The following is a 13,668-nucleotide window of genomic DNA, read 5'->3' as shown; positions in this document are numbered from 1 at the left end:
TCTATCTATCTATCTATCTATCTATCTATCTATCTATCTATCTATCCATCATTCTATCCATCCAGCCATCTCATATCTATTTACAGAGAAGTAAAGCAATGATTATTGTATCACAGATCATATGACAGTCTTCTCATCAGCTGATGCCCTTGACAGAGAGTCTCAGTATGTCTCTGTCATCTGTATCTGTCGTAAACAAACCACTGATGAGACAATGACAGTAATTAACATGGGCTGCAATAGTACAAGAAGACTCTTATTTTTCAGCTAGAGTAAGCTGAATGATTGCCAGGCAGTACAAATGCAGCAGAGAGAACGGTATTATTAATCCCCTCCTCGTCCCATTAAAGGGTACTAACATTAATCCAGATCAGAACATTATATTACTGTCATGTCTTTCATCATATAAGTGAGTGACTCATAGATTTTTTTTTCTTTAAGGAAGGTAAAATACTTACTATGTTTTATTGTTTGATCAAGGTTTATGTGCATCACTACCCATGAACCTTAAATTATCCTGAATTAGTTAAATTGTTTATCTATCTATCCCTCTATCTATTTATCTATCTATCTCTCTGTCTATCATTCTGTTTATCTATATATCAATATATATATATATATATATATATGTTTATATATATATATATATATATATGCTTATCTGTCAATATATTTGATATAAATTTTCAAATTATGTAGTGATGTCATCATGATGTCATTACACATAAATCTAGCCTTATTCATTCATTATTTTTTTTTTATCTAGGTAGCTCTATTTAATATCATTCCATGTACCCAATGTTTATATTTATGTATATTATTATCTATTATCTATCTATTGATTTATTTTTTCATCAATGATTACATCTCAGCATATAACATTTGAGAGGGAACCCAAATCAATCAAATATCTATGAATGCTTATCTATCTATCTATCTATCTATCTATCTATCTATCTATCTATCTATCTATCTATCTATCTATCTATCCCTATATTCATCTATCTATCTATCTATCTATCTATCTATCTATCTATTTATATTATCTATTAATCTTTACTTTACTTGTTTTTTCTTTTCTTCAATCAGTCCACCCTTTGTCATCTCCATCATGTTGGAGCATTGTTTAAGACTATCACTCTTTTTTTTTCCTCTTTTCTCCTTTCCTTCATTTTTTCCCTATTTCTGTCCCCTTCTCTCCCTATTCTAAAATTCTTTTTCTTTCTTTCTTTCTTTCTTTCTTTCTTTCTTTCTTTCTTTCTTTCTTTCTTTCTTTCTTTCTTTCTTTCTTTCTTTCTTTCTTTATATCTTGAGTTAACTGATTCGATTCAACAATCTACAATATGTCAAACTATCTCTCTTTCTATAATTTTGATTATCTCTCTCTTTCTCTCTCTCTCTCTCTCTCTCTCTGAATTGAACTATGAGAAGGCAGGCGAGCTGGCAATAATGAAATGGCTCTTTTTTTTGATGCACTCCGTCTCTATAGTCAGCATGGGGTTGATGATGATAACTAATTAGGCTGTTAATGCTTTTGCAGAAGACAAGATCCTGATTCCCAGCCAACAAGCCTTGTATTCTAAGGGTGCTTGACAACCTTACCTTCAGCTTACCTTTGTAGCTGGAAGACAAAAAAAAGTGACTACTTCATTTCCGCTTCATCCTTCGAACATTTTCTTAAAGTTGAACAAAAGTTGGTTGTTCATAGCATGGTTGGTTTTCTGTGGGCAAGGTGACCACAGGGTGGGTTGTTGTTTCATTCTTGTCTCTTTGTAAAGAAACCAGTTTGTAGTTATGGAAAGAACATATTTGGCCAAGTATGTCTGCCCGGTCTCTCTGGTTGGCTCTGCAGGCTTTAAGCCCTGAGTTTCAGTCTTCTCTTCCTCCTGGAGCTCAGTCTGCATTGAAGATTTATATGTTTACTTTTTTTCAAGGACTATGTAAACCCTAACAATGAACTTCTATTAACTGAACATTTTGGTCTGTTACATTTTCCCTTTATAACTTTAGATCAGTGTTTACTGAACTTTTTAACATAGGAAAACTGAAGAACTGAAGAACATGAAATAACTTCCGGGTCTTCAGGGAACCCCTGCTATAATTATTATATCCACAGCTCACAGTATATTAGTGTGGTGGTCAGTGGGAAGAATTCCTCTTACATTGCTGGCCATTGGGAAGAATGTCACCCTTACAGATAGCCGAAAAGATCATTGGTGTCAGTTGTACTGACCTGAGAGGCACAAACTGCTCATTGCTCAAGGAACCCCCAGCAACCTCTGGAGGAACCCTAGTTGAGAAATACTGATCTAGAATGTAGGATTTCCAATTTTGTGTGTGACAGTGGTCACCAGGACAAGTAGAGAGGATGAATCTCCCCAATGGGTACTGAGAGAACAAGAAGAACTTGGCAGAGAGTCTATTCCTTTCCTTCTCCATTAAACATTTTGGAAGTTATGTCACCTCTCACCACTCTTACATTCTAATGAGCACCCAGTATTGGTGGACCCCAGTGAAAATGTGGAGTGATGGGTATTGACAGTTATTGATGGTAAAGCAACATTAGATGACCAAATAGTTTAAATTCAACCAAAAGCAATTCCTATCTGTGTTCTCCAATCAAATAGTTTTTTTGGTATACAAAGCATGTTCTACTTTAGGATACTTAGTGACCTTGATACATACTCAAAGATCAATAACAATTTTATGTCATCAAAAGATTGATACAATTTTTTTCCTCCTCCGGCGTTGAGATACTAGAGGTTTAAAGTCACAGCTCGCCTTGGCCTGTCCTGCGTTCTATAAACAGAATTCACGTATGCGGCTGGTAAATAACTGATGAACTCACTTAGCTGTGATTATAGATTTTCTCCAAGCTTCTTTATACCACAATTTGTTTTTAATTCTTAATTCAAGGTTGTCTGGGAGTAGGTTTGCCAACTTTTTTTTCTAACTGTAAGTGTGAAGCCAGCCAGCGGTTCAGTCAACCATTATGCGAGGCAGACATGTGGTGGACATAACTGGTGGTTGCAATATACTTGACATCTCCAGACAATTCTATTAATGATTTTTATTCACATTTTACCAATTCATTGTGTTGTAACAACTACAAGGACGTAAAAGCAGACCTGGAATCTAATATTTGGTTCAGTGTTTGGTTCAATGTTCAGTGTATGCATACTAGTAATACGTATGGACCTGTTTTTTTAAAGCTCTCCAGGACTGGAGAAGATAGACTGTCCTGGGAGAACCTGGGTGATCCAGCAACAAAAGGATGGATCTTGTTTAGGATTAAAACAATACCAACAATTCCAACAATAGCAAATGATTTTTAGGAAAACTATTGTTTGCTGGATCACCCAGGTTCTCCGAGGATAGTCTATCTTCTCTAGTCTTGGTAAGCTTCAATAAATCTTCCCTGAATATAAGCCTACAATGATATTTTGGCATGGCCATACACAGTACATGCAACCACCTTAGAATTGATGACAAAAAGATGCCTAGGCTGCCATCGAATGTTACACTGAGCATGTTCTTGATGGATAAAACTCGTTTAAATTTGTACAGAAGAACTGGACTAGATAATGAAATTCTTATTGTTAGTCCCAGATTATGGGTAAGCCTCAAGGATAGTGAAGAATTTGAGAAAATCCATACGTACTCGCTACACAATAGCCAAGAGTGTGAATGCGTATTGATTAAATTCTAGGAGGTTTACATTTTAATAGTTTGTAAAGAAAATAAAAAGTGCTGTTGCGTGCTAAGAGATTGCCAAACAACAAAGTAAATTTGTAAAGTAAAATTGTGCAGACTTTGCTAAAAAGTTCAGTCCAGTAAAACTAAAATTTTAGTTTTTAGTAGAAACTCTAGAGTAAAACCATCTGATGGTCTCTTTTATCTCTTGGGATTCCAGTTACTATAATCTCCACAAAAGGTGTACTGAGCTGGGGAGTTTCTGGTTCTGTAATTCTTTTGTGCCATCACCAAAGGATTCCCACTATTCCTGTTTTCCAGTCCCAGGTCTGAACACCTACTGGGTGATCATTAACGTAAGGTGATCATCAATGTAAGAGTGCTAAGAGGTGACATAACTTCCAAAATGTTTAATGGAGAGGGAAAGGAATAGACTCTCTGCCAAGTTCTTCTTGTTCTCTCAGTACCCATTGGGGAGATTCACCCTCTCTACTTGTTCTGGTGACCAGTGTCACACACATAATGGGATATCCTACATTCTAGATCAGTGTTTCTCAACAAAGGTTTCTCCAGAGGTTGCTGGGGGGCCTCTCAGGTCAGTTTAAATGTCACCAATGATCTTTTTGGCTATCTGTAGGGGTGATATTCTTCCCACTGACCATCCCCCTAATGTACTGTGAGCTGTGAATATAGAAATTTTAAAACTGTTCCCCTGTGGACCTGAATTTCAAGGGTTTCCCTTTTCATGTAAAAGAAGTCGAGAAAGGCTGTTTTGAGGTAATTGAAGTTAGCATGTTAATTTACACAGTGGGCAGCTTTGCCTGCCATGTATATTTGATCACTACCATTACTATTACCATTTCTAATATCTTGCGTTCATTGGTCGGTGGGGGGACTGCCCTTGACTCCAGCCAATGAGGACACCTATGCATTGGGGAGCATTCTCCTTGATTGGTGGTATCAGGGTTGGTCCTGGCTCTTGATGACCACTAGCCAATACAAATCACTCTCTAACATTTCCACTTACTGATAATGAGATATGTTTGGTGCCACTCTTCCCAAAACTAGAAGCATATGTTTAAACTAGAGTTCCACTCGATGCCTATACCAACATAAGTGTTTTGTTGTAGAGCAGATCATCTTTTCTACTTAAAAGTAGAAAAAAAAAACAGCTTTTCTGTTGCACGGTACACAGCTGGCATGTCAATGCCCTGCCTTTCCCAAACACAATATGTTTGGATATGCGGCCCTCTTAAAACTAGTATTTAGTATTCATATATTTATGCGGCTCATACAGCATCTTACCGCGGTGTAAAGTACAAATCAGGTTGGTAACATTTTGTTCAAGCACTTCAATTAGAGCGCAGTTAGTAACCACGGAGAGCTTGTTAGAAACAGTTTTCCACTGGTGCTTAAGCTGGACTCTTCAATTATCAAAACAGATGCTTGCCAAAAGCCACAAGACCAATTTAAAAGTAGAATTAGTTCATCAGTAACAACTGTTCTGAGACATCTACATAGATCAGCCTTCTGAGCTGCATGGTGAGTCGGCGGTGGAACTGAACACGCTTATGTCTTTATTCAGATCAGTCACACGGCAGCAGAGTGCATCTATTAAATTCATTACTGTTCCTGGCTAAGCAAAGACTGTCTTTTTTTAAATAATTAGCTTTGTCCAAATTTGCAGTTGCAAAGTAAAAGACTTAAGACACTGATAATCTCTACAACTTCTTTTATTACCCTAAAAAATTAGGTCTGCTGACACTTTAAGGGAACAGGTCATGAGATATGATAGTATTGTGTCTGATAATGTTTAAAGGGATAGTTTTGTCCTTTGAGAATGGATCTACAACTTGTTGTACCCCATGCTTTACTACAATGTACAATACAGCATGCACACATTGGGCTGAAGAACTCTCTCTTTGAGAGGGATAATTCACTTACCGCAATAAATAGGATGACATCAACCATCCTATCATGTGCAAGGAAAAATCTAATTTTCTTGCACATAATGAAGGGAACTATTTTTTTGCAAAAGTTAATGCAATTATTCTTTCATTCACTAAGAGTGAATGGTAGGTGAATTATCCACATCAAGTGCCATTCATTCTGAATGAAATCCTAAGTCTAAGACAACTGACCTGTATTTCAATAGACCAACCAATTCTGGTGTTCTCTAGCAAATGCTAATCAAGCTGTATGATGCTGGGCTGTGAGCCCAGGTCCCGCTAGAGGATATTAGGCCAATATGCCGCTTCCATGGAGTCTGTTTCTTACAGTTGTGTCAGAAATATGAATACAAGTAGTCCACTGGAGGTCATCTTGTAGGGCCCTGGCAGTGCTCCTCCTGTTCTAGCTTGCACATAGATCCAGATATCGGTTCTGCTGCTGGGCTGTTGCCTATCTATAGCCCTGTTCAGATCTTCTTGCATAAAGACCTGAGTCCTGGTATGTCTTTTTGAGACTGCTTGGAGACACAAAAAACTTTCTTGCAATTTCACGTATGGATGTGTCCTCCGGTATAATTTGGACTACCTGTGCACCCTGAGCGGATTGCAGGATCAGCCTCATGCTACTGTGCTAGGGCACTAGAAAAATGCAACCTTAATGAAAAATTGGTCAGGGAGAATAAAGAAGGATCATTGTCCATTTGGGGAAGACTTGTCGTTGCCTTCCTGTTCCTTCCTGTCACCAAAGAAGGTGAAACTGATTCACTGATTTGGTGCAATTGAGGGCTAAAAACTTTTCTACTGGCTATAGAACCAAATTGCACAGGCTTCATAGTTTTACCAAATCAGCTAAACGTTTACCTGCATTGAAGGTACTCCCATTGGGTACAAAACCTTTTTGTTGAGCTGCAGAACTACAAAGTAAAGGGTCTGACTCATCTCCAAGGCTGGGCTGACTGCAGAGATCTTCCCTTTGCATACCCTGTGGCCCGGTCCTAGGACTGTATCTCTGATGTCTACATTGGCTGAGGACAAATGGTTCACCTTGCAAGTTAGCGATAACATTATAAGAAAACATTATTGTATTTGGCAGCTGGGTTGATATCACCAATCAAGTGGTGATGTTTTATCGACACCCTGAATGCTGGGCCGCCTGTCCATGGGCCCTATATCAGTTACCTGGGCTGCTATATCTCTGTTACTTAATGGATCCCCTTCATTTACATACATATGTCTGCTTCCCCTTGCACAGTGCTGAGGATGATACATTTCAATATACTAATATACTAATCTCTATTGTAATTTATGTTGTACTCCCCGTACACTGCACATGATTCCTTCCTAAGATAGAACCTTTGCAACCAACACCAGCGTGGAACAGAAGGACAATCTGTTTTGTCCAGTATCCTTAAAATAGACAGGAAGCTGGTTAAATATACTAAGTTACAAGCATTTGCAAATTACTACGGTTCACTGCTCGCGTGAGTCATGTCCTTTAAAAGGAAATCTACAAATATACCTAATTTCTGAGTACGGTTAATATTAACCTTGCTGTTACACATGCAAAAATGTGCCAGCCCTGTAATTAAAGATTATATGTGGTGTTTGTTTACTGATTGTAAATTTTGATATTGTTATGTCAGGGTTTAAAATGGGTTTTATAAGACTTTTACATTTTTACAAGCATTTTTACTTGTTAAAGAGAGCAAATACATAATATGCAGCCACTCTGTTTTCTTTTTTAATACCTTTTGAAATAGGTTCTCAGCCATAGGGGGAGTGAATTGTTTTCAACGTTTTTAATTACTTATGAGCTTGCATTGTAAGAAAGAGTAGTATAGGGCAATCATTGTGCAGCTCTACAAAGCATTAAACAAAGCCCATGTATACCCTCTATAAGCAAAACAATACTAAACATACTCTATATACCTCTAGAAATCCAGAAATCCAGTCTAGGTATGAACGATGTCTTGAGTAAAAGTCGTATCACTCAGAGTTCAGGGGGTAAGCATCATCGGGTCCATAGAGCTAGCCTAGGTCACACTGGGCTCTGATCCACTCTTTCAGGTAATTCGCTTAGGCAAACTTGGCAAACTAGTTGGTCCCATTAACTTCACCAAAGGCTAGTCTTCACTTAACACTTGCAATCTTAAACCATCTATATGGGATTATGTCCTGTAGAACTCATGGGTTAGTGTTTATTACTGGCTTCAGTCATAATCCAAAACATAGGGCAACAAGCATGGAAGACCTAGGCCCTCTTCGACCTGGTGGCCAACGCAAGTTCTATTGCTCACTGATCCTTGGCTGTCTCCCTCTCATATTGGAAATTTCCATTTATTTAACCCTGGGTAACAATCCATCTCCCTGGGTGCCAATTGACCTCATAGGCTATAAGGATTAACAACCGTCACTGGCACCATCATGGTCACTCCTTACAGCTGCAAACAGGAAGATCATCCTGCCAACAGGAAGAGATAGTCAGCCAGTTACGAACATCTTCAATACAGGCAGGTTTATTTTTGCAATAAATCATTACATATGACCACAATATACCACTTGTTCTGCAGCAGCTGCAAAGTTAGGAGGAGCTGCGGGGTAGAATGTGACTAGAATGGGCCTGATTTATTAAATCTCTTCAATACAGGAGAAGATAGATTATTATGGATGAATCAAGGGTAATCATTAATGGGTGGTAAATAATAGGTGGTAAATGTGTTCAGTCCTGGACCTGGCCCTATTTAGGTTTGGTGGATCATCCAGATTCTGCCATGATAGTCTATCAACTCCAGTCTTGGAGAGCTTTAATAAATCAGGTCCAATGTGTGGAGAGAGGCTGGATTTTTAGAAAACATTTTGAAGGGTCACCCAATACGGACTCCTACCTTCATACCTTCCTTAGGTATCACTTTCAGCTGGTGCAAAATATAAGATGCTGGTTGGTGTGCTAAAAACAGCCCCCAGACATCTGAATGGATAGTGTAGGAGCAGCAGACTACTGATATGGCCATTCATTCTTCTCTCACATATATATAATGCAATTGGCATTAAAAGCTGTCTAAGCTCTGCTCTATAGAACATTTCAGAAATGAAATAGCTGCCATGTGAAACACAGCTAATGATATATATACATTGATGTTTGTTGTTTGGATTTGTCCAGCTTTATAAAAATACTGCACAGGCATGAAATAAAAACTCCAGACATGAAATCTATGATGCAGCAATTATTTTCCTTAGCAATATTTAGTGCTAGACACGTTTAATAAAATTTGTGTGAGACCAGAACCCAGAGGGAATGTTCTTTTTCGTAAAAAGCTCACTCTCTCAGTGAACCTTGACTGTGTTTACTTTATCGTACCGCGTCAACCTCATAGTAAGTAAGCCTAATAAAAAGAACCATTCATACTATTCCATGAACTGTGTCCAATTTTCCCAACACACTGGCTTTTTTCATGCACAGATAGTTTTTAAATTGTACCCCAGCACTGCAACGTGGACTTAGCTTCATACAAATGAGCACACTGGAGACCAGTGTGCTATTCATTTTTTCCTACTGCTTAAAGCTGAACTCCAGGAAAACAGCTACATACACAAATAAATTACATATATGGGGGCTGTTGGATTTGCCCAAGAAGATCTATTTAAAAAAAACAAGAAAGGTATGGACAGCCCATGTCCCTTCTTGGCACCAATAATTGGCTGATTCTTGAACCTTGCTGTACAACGGACTGTAAAAGGCTGATATCTTGTTTGCTTACCCTGCTTGCATTTCAAAAGCAACACCTACATTTTCAATGATACAATGCTAAATTAATGTGTATTTTATATCTGATGGATTCAGCTTTATTTGTATATTACATAGCACCCATCTCTTCCTGCAGGGACTGTTTTTTTATATTTGGTCCCTCTGTTCCTCCTTCTTCAGTTATCTCCTTTTTGCTGTTGACCTTAAATGCTCTAAATCTTTCATATAAGCTTGGAGCTAGCGACGAAAACGAGTAGGCGAAAGGCCAGCATGACCAGGTGCTCTGGGGAGCAAGGGTAGGAAAGGGTTAGGCAAAGGAAGAGGTGGCCAGATGGTCAGGAAAAAAGTGGGGATTGGATAGTTATGAATGGTGGGAGAGAAGTATGGTAAAGGTTATAAGGAGGTCAGACAGGAAGTGGGTGGTCAATTAGGAGAAGAATAGGACAGAGTTGATGACTGAGGGGTTAATTGGGAGTTTGGTGGAGAGACGATGGCAGTGACGGTTGAGGTCCTCACGGGACATCATTGGGCGTGTTGATAAATAGGTGGGAGAGTCATCTTAGAATGTGTTTCCTACATTAACTGGTGGTTAAAAGGGGGCTGCAAGTAAGGTCTTCATTCCCGAGCCAGTGAAGTATGGTGTGACTGGGAGCAATAGCATATAGGTGATGGTATACTGTTGTTGCTATAATGAGATTTTAATGGATATATTGTTATGGTGATGCAGCTGTCTTTTATATTAGGTGGGTCCATACAAAAAAAGGGGGAGGGGGTTGTCAGTAAAGCAGCCAATAAAAAGGCCATTTCCTAAAATAACGTGATGTATGGTTATTGGTTATTGGGGTAGTGGGAGTTTGTGGAATGGTGGTGGGGATAGGGGAAAGTAGATTGCTTGTGAGAGATGGTGAACCTCTTGGCTACCTAATTTCTGCCATTCTAAGATGCCAGTATGATTGGAAATTAGTGGTAATAAACGGAACCCATGCTCATTTTGTTGCATATTAATTCTTTATAGTCCATGAAACTGGGGCGTGTTAGTGGAATGTCCAATGTCTACATTCTTGAAGGTTTCTGTCTTACTCATTTCCAAAAATTTGGAATTGTCCCAATAAAACAAGTTATAATAAGTGTTTTACAAAGAATTTAATGCATAAACTTTTTTTTTTTTTCCCTTTCAGAATGAAGAATAAATTTTGGTACTTTGAGTTTGGTACATCTGAAACCTTCTCTGCAACATGTAAAAAACTGCATGAAGCAATCGAGATTGAGGTAAATCATCAATGACTTTTATTAATTTATTGCAACATACAATGAGAACAAAAAGTTTGATTTTGTTACTATTATTGCGGAACTAAACCTTGTGATACTCACCTGCCCCTACTCTGTCACAGACATGGCCATTTTCTGCCTTCTTCCTGTCCCTGTTGCAATTTTCATCCATCTTCATTTGCTGGGCTGTGATGGTGTAACTTTATGCAGGAGAGTGGGAGTTGATTTAGTCCTGGAACCGCAGAGGAAGCAGGGATGATCAGCATGTGCAGCTCAGTAGTATTGAATGAAGAATTAAGCACCAGGCAGATAGGAATGCTTATTGCAAAAGGAACATCACCAAAACAGACCTATCACCAAAATTTTGACTTTACATAAAAGGGTAGATAACCTTTTTATATAAAGTAAAAGGTATCTTTTTTTTTTTCTTTAAAACACCTTTCTTTTTATAAAAAATAGATGAAGCCCCTCCCCTTCTGCTTGAATGGGAGCGCAGCGCCCCCGGGATACGTCACATATTTCAGGAGGCTTTTGGCTGCTCTTCCTGTGCAGTCCCAAGATCGGATATGCGTAAAAGGGGCTTTTTCCTGCATTGGAGAAAAAAATTCCGATCTCATTCTGCACTTTCATTTAAAGCAGGCTACATCACCCGATCACACGCCTGTGCAGTGCAAGATCGGGGGACATAGCTAGAAGAAGATGGATGAAGATGGCGGTGCCCAGGCACTTCCTCACACCGAAGACCGAATTTTTTAAAGTGGAACCTAATTTCTGCTTTAAAACTTTGAAGAATTTGTTTTTGTTTTTTGGTTTTTTTTTAACAAAAAAAAGTAATGTGTGGATCTGTTAAAGATTCAGACTAGTCAAAGCTGATATTTTTTGACTCGACCTGTTTGGGGAACATGTTTTTTTGTTCAAGCATGGTTGTGCCATTGAACAGAAAGCCAACTCAAAGACATGGTTGGATGAGTGCTGTTAAGGTTCTCAAGTAGCTTCATCCTTATGGAATACCTTTTGCATAAAACAAGTCAGGTCTTTTGATCCAAACATCATCATGCTTAACCTCACCACTGCTCTTTGACTGAATGGCCCAAATTCCAAAGAGTCCAAAACTTTATGGATGTCCTTTCTATAAAAAAGAGAACTGTCATACCGTAGCCACAAAGTGGGGAGACAACTCTATATTATTACCCATGGTTTAAAATTGGCGCGTCTCAAAGGTTGTATACTTTAGGGTCCCAGTCAGGGGTTCAACTTTTGTTCATTTTGTAAATCTCTCAGGGACTCCAAAAATGCCCACACCCTTTCTAAATTCCTGAACCTTCGAGTCTGTTTTTTTTTTTTGTATAGTTCATCATGTGAGCTAAATGAAAAACAGTGAGATTCCTTTGTATTAATTGTAGCCTGGTGAGGGGAGCTATGAACTCAGATGAAGAGGTCTTGACACTTAAGTGCTTGAATGCTATAAATAGGTGATGAGTCATTTAAACTGTCAGCTGAAACCCAAGCAGTGAAATACTAGTTTTAGAAAGATTGGATCTCTAATGTGATGTGTTTTCTGTAACAATATTAAAATATATACTGCATTATAAAAGCCAGCGTTCACCGTAAATGCAGCACCAAGTTTGGGACACTTTATGCAAATAGCCTTTAGGTATTTTTGAGCTTATTATGTACATCAGTGTGTTGTTTGTGAATTAATATTTTATAAATTCTGAACCGCCATAACAAATGTACTTTAGGTCCTGGTAATACCTTTGTTATTATTAATAATATTATTATTATTATTATACAGGATTTATATAGCGCCAACATATTACGAAGCATAAACCTTTATGTTGTTGCTTGGGTTGTGATGGTCTAATTCACATATGTTTGTTGCATTTATGATGCATCATGGAAAACTGTTTCGATACATTTTACATCTGTTGATATGCATCATGGCATCCCTAGAAATCAACTGGAGTGTGTTAAATGCATGCTAAATGCATAACAATTTGCTGCAATTGCATGGTACTGAGATCCCCCTCTGGCAACAGTCCAAGTCCTTTTTGGCCTACATTTGGAAAATGATGGGCTCTTCTTACACCTCCCTAAATGCAGGGCTCATATATTGGTAAAAAGCATGCTGAAAACACATCTAACAAAATTGATAGAAATAAAAACCAGGCTTAAAATAATCTTGAAGGTTAGTAAAGCACCAGGGGTATATCATGTCGAAACCCTCCGGGTGCTTGCAGGTCAGTTTATTGTTCCTTGAGCCAAGATTCCTATACCTTTTAGCATTCCAGTAAGTAAACTTTGAAAAGCCCATGTGCTCAAAAACCCTGCTTTACATCTATTTACATCTATTACATCCTACACCTACATGTTTGCTCATCATTGTGACAGGTAGTCTCAGTGGGCTATAGGAGGTAGAAAATAGGTGAAGTGGAACCACATATTCATAATAACGGGTCATAATTTGCATGACTAGGACACAGCAGAGGAAGCCATGAACTGCACCTTCCCCAATCTAACCCAACTTTTCCATTAAAACAATAGACAACACCATATGTTGGATTAAATTGGCCATAGCAGCTCATTTTATTAACCATTGCATATAATAACATACTTTTTTATGCATCAACATATGTACAACATCAAACAAAATTTTCAATGACGGCCTTCTATTCCACCAGCCATTGTTTTTCTTTTTAGGTCCATGAAACAACTCCTCCCATCCTAATCCTTTTTACCAAATACCTCCTCTCACCTCACCAGTAAGATATATAGTCCAGTACACACACAGTAAGCTCATTTCCCCTTATTTGTGTCATCATTAGGATCTGCAGTCTATTACACGTGCCTCATTATGCATTATCAATGTCACTAGTGAGATTTGCACTTCAGCACACACAGTTCTTCCCCCCGTATTTAGGTCACCAGTGAAGGCTCCGCTCCAGTACACACACTATACTTTTTGGTGTCCATGTCACCCCGTGAGACTTCACCCCAGTACACACACCATAC

General features: G+C 38.4%; 1 protein-coding gene across 1 annotated transcript in view; it reads left to right on the top strand.

The window, feature by feature from the left end:
- DGKB (diacylglycerol kinase beta) overlaps nucleotides 1-13,668 on the top strand; it is a 293,858-nt gene that overhangs the window by 198,397 nt on the left and 81,793 nt on the right. The window contains exon 22 of the mRNA XM_072412954.1: nucleotides 10,566-10,656. Coding sequence (XP_072269055.1) covers nucleotides 10,566-10,656 — 91 coding nt within the window. The remainder of the gene's footprint in view (nucleotides 1-10,565; nucleotides 10,657-13,668) is intronic.

This window comes from Pyxicephalus adspersus, chromosome 5, assembly GCF_032062135.1.
Source record: "Pyxicephalus adspersus chromosome 5, UCB_Pads_2.0, whole genome shotgun sequence".
Taxonomy (NCBI): domain Eukaryota; kingdom Metazoa; phylum Chordata; class Amphibia; order Anura; family Pyxicephalidae; genus Pyxicephalus; species Pyxicephalus adspersus.
This window is presented reverse-complemented; position numbering and strand designations above follow the sequence as displayed.